General features: G+C 53.9%; 1 protein-coding gene across 1 annotated transcript; it reads right to left on the reverse strand.

Moving 5' to 3' along the window:
* Positions 1-1,141: 1,141 nt before the first annotated feature.
* GAD1 (glutamate decarboxylase 1 (brain, 67kDa)) lies at positions 1,142-2,326 on the reverse strand (the record flags this gene model as incomplete). Its single annotated transcript, XM_010295303.1, has 2 exons — positions 2,116-2,326; positions 1,142-1,470 (listed from the first exon to the last, which is right to left on the reverse strand). Coding segments are annotated over exons 1-2 (540 nt in total), but the record flags the coding sequence as incomplete, so codon positions are not given.
* Positions 2,327-3,629: the final 1,303 nt, after the last annotated feature.

Raw genomic sequence — 3,629 nt, forward strand, 5'->3', positions numbered from 1 at the left:
CTTTAAAGGGAGCTTCGTCTGGAGAGAGAAGGTGAGCCCTCGGGGTCCGGGAAGCCAGGGCGTGTGTCCCGAGCAGCTCTTCTTTAAAGCTGCAGCAGGTACTGCTTTGTACAGAGCTGGTGTCTGCATCTCAGCTCCCGGGAACAGGTCCTGCCGCTCTTGCAAAAGCTCCAGGGGAGGTGGGGACCAGGGGAAGAGATTGCTCGACATCCTGGCGCATCAATACCTGAATAACGGTGCAAGCACGCGGGCAGCAGGGACTCTGGCTTGGCTGCTGGCCACCTCTTCAACAACCCACGGGTCTGGGAGTGAAATACGTTCCCCTTTGATTAAGGGCACAAAATCACAATATTCCCCTGACAGCCTTGAATAAATCAAACCACCACGTAAATGGGAAAAGACAGCTAACCGCCTCAAGATTTTGTTCCCTGAACGCACTGCATTGGGTTTTCACAGCTGCGTAACCAAACAGCACAGAAAGCAGCAACCTGTCCTCACTGGGCAGGAGAGGGCTGCTCGTCGAGCAAAGCTCAGCAGCCCTGGGGAGGGGAGACGCAGCCCCCGCTCCGTTATTGCTCCAGTTCTGACCTGCTGGGGTACATACAGCAGTCAGGACTTGCTGCCAGCTGAGCCTTCTGCTGATACAGGAGTAAAACATTTCAGGCCAAAGAGCCTGAAAGTGCCCAGACTTTGCCATAGAGCCTGGCTACAGCTCACCCAGTAAAAGAAGTGATTACAAACGGGCATTTCTATCCGATTCAGAAGGACCTGGATAAGCGGGGCTCCTGGGTAATGGGCTGAAATCCACAGGGTTCCTTTATTGACGATTCCTAGGATTTCAGTCTCTTTTTTCATTAAATGTCTGGTGAACATAAAGAAGAAAAACTGCAAATTCAGTGTCATTTATGCCCTCATTTACCTAATGATATTGCTCCCTGGAGATACAGACAGCTCGCATTTCATCAAGTGAAAGAGATTACGTCTTAAAAACTAGTTTCTGGGCACTGCAAACAGCACCGAGCCCTGCTGGCTGGGGACGGATGGAGCATCAAGAACTGAAGTTTCTGAGCAGAGCCACTTCCAGCGCCCGCAGACAGGCCAATGAGCCTCCAGGAACACAGAGTCGAGGGTGTGGGCTTACCTCCATGGGCTCAAGCCCGCTCCCTTCACTGTGGGACAGAGAAAAGCCCCAGGAGGGACTCTCCAGAGTAGCATGCAAGAACCTACCTGTCCTTACTCCGTATTTCAGTGTGTCCCGGCAGTCCACCAGGATCTGCTCCAGGGACTCGGGGTTGTCCGAGAGCTCCAGGTTGAAGCCCTCCATGCCCTCCAGGAGCTGGTGTGGGTGGTGGAAGTCCAGGACTTTGGTGGATCTGTCAAATGTCTTCCGCACATAGTTGAGGAGAATGTCCACGACCTCCAGCAGGAACTGCATGGTCTGCTCCTCACCATTCTTGGCGGGCAGCAAATCTGTGGGGCAAACCAGCTGTCAGCACCTGCTTTGGGAGCGAGAGGTGGAGATGAACCAGCCCCAGCTGCCTGCAGCACTCCCAGGACGGGAAAGCCACTGCCCCGTGCTGCCCTGTTCACTCCCTGGCAAATGAAACCCTTGCCTGGTGGAGAAGGGTGAGCCCAGGTTGCCCAGGGGAACAGTGGGGGCACCTCTGAAGCACCCCAGCCAAGAGCACGCCCTGCACCATAAATGCTGTGTGAAGCATGTGTGAATGCCACACCTCCTGGGGGCCAAGAGCACCCCAAACCCACACCTGCCCTTCTCCCTCAATGCTCCCCCATCCCTGCAAAGGGTCTGATTTCCTTTCACCACCAATCACAGACCGTTTCATTGCTATTTTACTGAGGAGGAAACAAATTACAAAATTACTCTCCTCCCAGGGGCTGGATCTGGAGTGACTTCAGAGGAATGGTGGGAGCTGTGCTGTAGGGGGTCAGCCCAAAGTATGTAAAATAGCATTTCAGGAAGTTTGTATGCATCAGTGTGGCTCACACACACACACAGAGCATCCTGAATGTGGCTGCACTGCCAAGGGAGGTGAGGGCAGACTGTTGAGGGATGTGTCCGAGCTGGAGCAAGCAGAAGCTGTAAAGGGCATTTACCTCTGGCATACAAATTGGAGAAGTCTGTCTCAGTGCGCCGGAACCTGGATTCCTTCTCGCTGTTCTCGCACACCAGCAGGCTCTTGGAGGACTGCCTCTCCTTCAGGGAGTTGACAATCCGACCCTTGTCTTCCAGGCTGTTGGTTCTTTGCAGGAACCCTACGTTGTTATTGCAAGGTGCACAAGTCAGAGTTTTCTCACTTCCCAACATGTTTAGAGATATCTAAAACAGCTCTCTAGACAACAGTTCAAAGTGGTGTTGGCTCTGGATCTGACTAATAAGGTCAGGAATAAGAGTATTTATGTGGATTATTTGCCTCTAGGAGGGAGAGCTCAAAATGCCATCAACTGCAAAAGCCCAGCCATGCAAAAAACAAATTTTTGTCATTTAGTGCAGTGGTAAATTCTTATTAAGTCGATCAGACAGATTCCACTTCAGTAATCAGCCACCAGAAGAGAGTTCAGGATGAGTCAATGCTATTTCAGCCTGCAGGCGAAGTTTATGGACCTAGCAGACAGGGGCAATGATGTATGATTAAAATCAGGGCCACTTTCAGTTCTCCTCGTGGTGCTCTCACGCACAAAAGGCATGAGAACAAACAGCCATTCCGGAGCAGCCATCCTGAGAGCACTGGTGCCCTAAGGACACCGGTAGCACTCATCAACCTCACCTTCCTCTTACCAGCACGTGTCCAGAAGATGCGTATTTTCCACCTGAGAAGATGCTTTGATACTAAGACTAATCGTCCCCGAGCTCTCTAGGAGCTCTGCTCTCACTGGAGGCACAGCCCTGGCACCCAGGACCTGATCCCAACTGCTGTTGTGATGTGCAACGGCAGTAATAAATCCCCTCGCCCCAAGAATTATGGCGGTGGGCGCCAGGCAGGCCCCGTGCCGAGTAACGAGACCCAACTGCTTTAGCAAGGCAGAGAGAACAATTCATTTTCAGGATTTGAGCCACTAAATCCATGCCCGCTAAAACACGCATAGGCAACGCATTTTGACCTCCCAGGCTGCAGCAAGTGTGCCTGTATGTTTGGAGGAGAGAGCATGGCAGCGCCGGACTCCTTTTTTCTTCCTTTTCTTTTAACACAAGTAACAATTGAAACCAACGTTTGGACGCCCGCCAGAGAGAAGGACTTCGGCGGGAGGAAAAGCGACGCTCACCGACGTCACCCGACGCCGCTTCTCTCCAACGCCCTCCGCTTCCCGGCCGTGCGTCCCCGCTCTCCGGGGACCCGGCGGTGAACCGGGACTGCGGGCTTCTCCTGCCGTTCGCCCACTGCCGGCCCGCCCGGGCTCCCTGCGGCTCGGGCAGTCCCCGGGGGCTGGGTCTCCATACGGTGCACGGTACCTGTGCCTCCGACCCTGCTGCCAGCCTGGCAGTCCCGGAAGAGCTACCGAAAATATGGGCCCCGGCCGGCAGGCCCTTCTGCCTCAGTCCGGCACCCAAACGAGTCCCCAGGAGGGTTGTTCGCAGGCAGGGTTGTCTAGCCCATCCTTTCAGTGAACCA

This window comes from Phaethon lepturus, unplaced genomic scaffold (assembly GCF_000687285.1).
Source record: "Phaethon lepturus isolate BGI_N335 unplaced genomic scaffold, ASM68728v1 scaffold23309, whole genome shotgun sequence".
Classification (NCBI taxonomy): Eukaryota; Metazoa; Chordata; class Aves; order Phaethontiformes; family Phaethontidae; genus Phaethon; species Phaethon lepturus.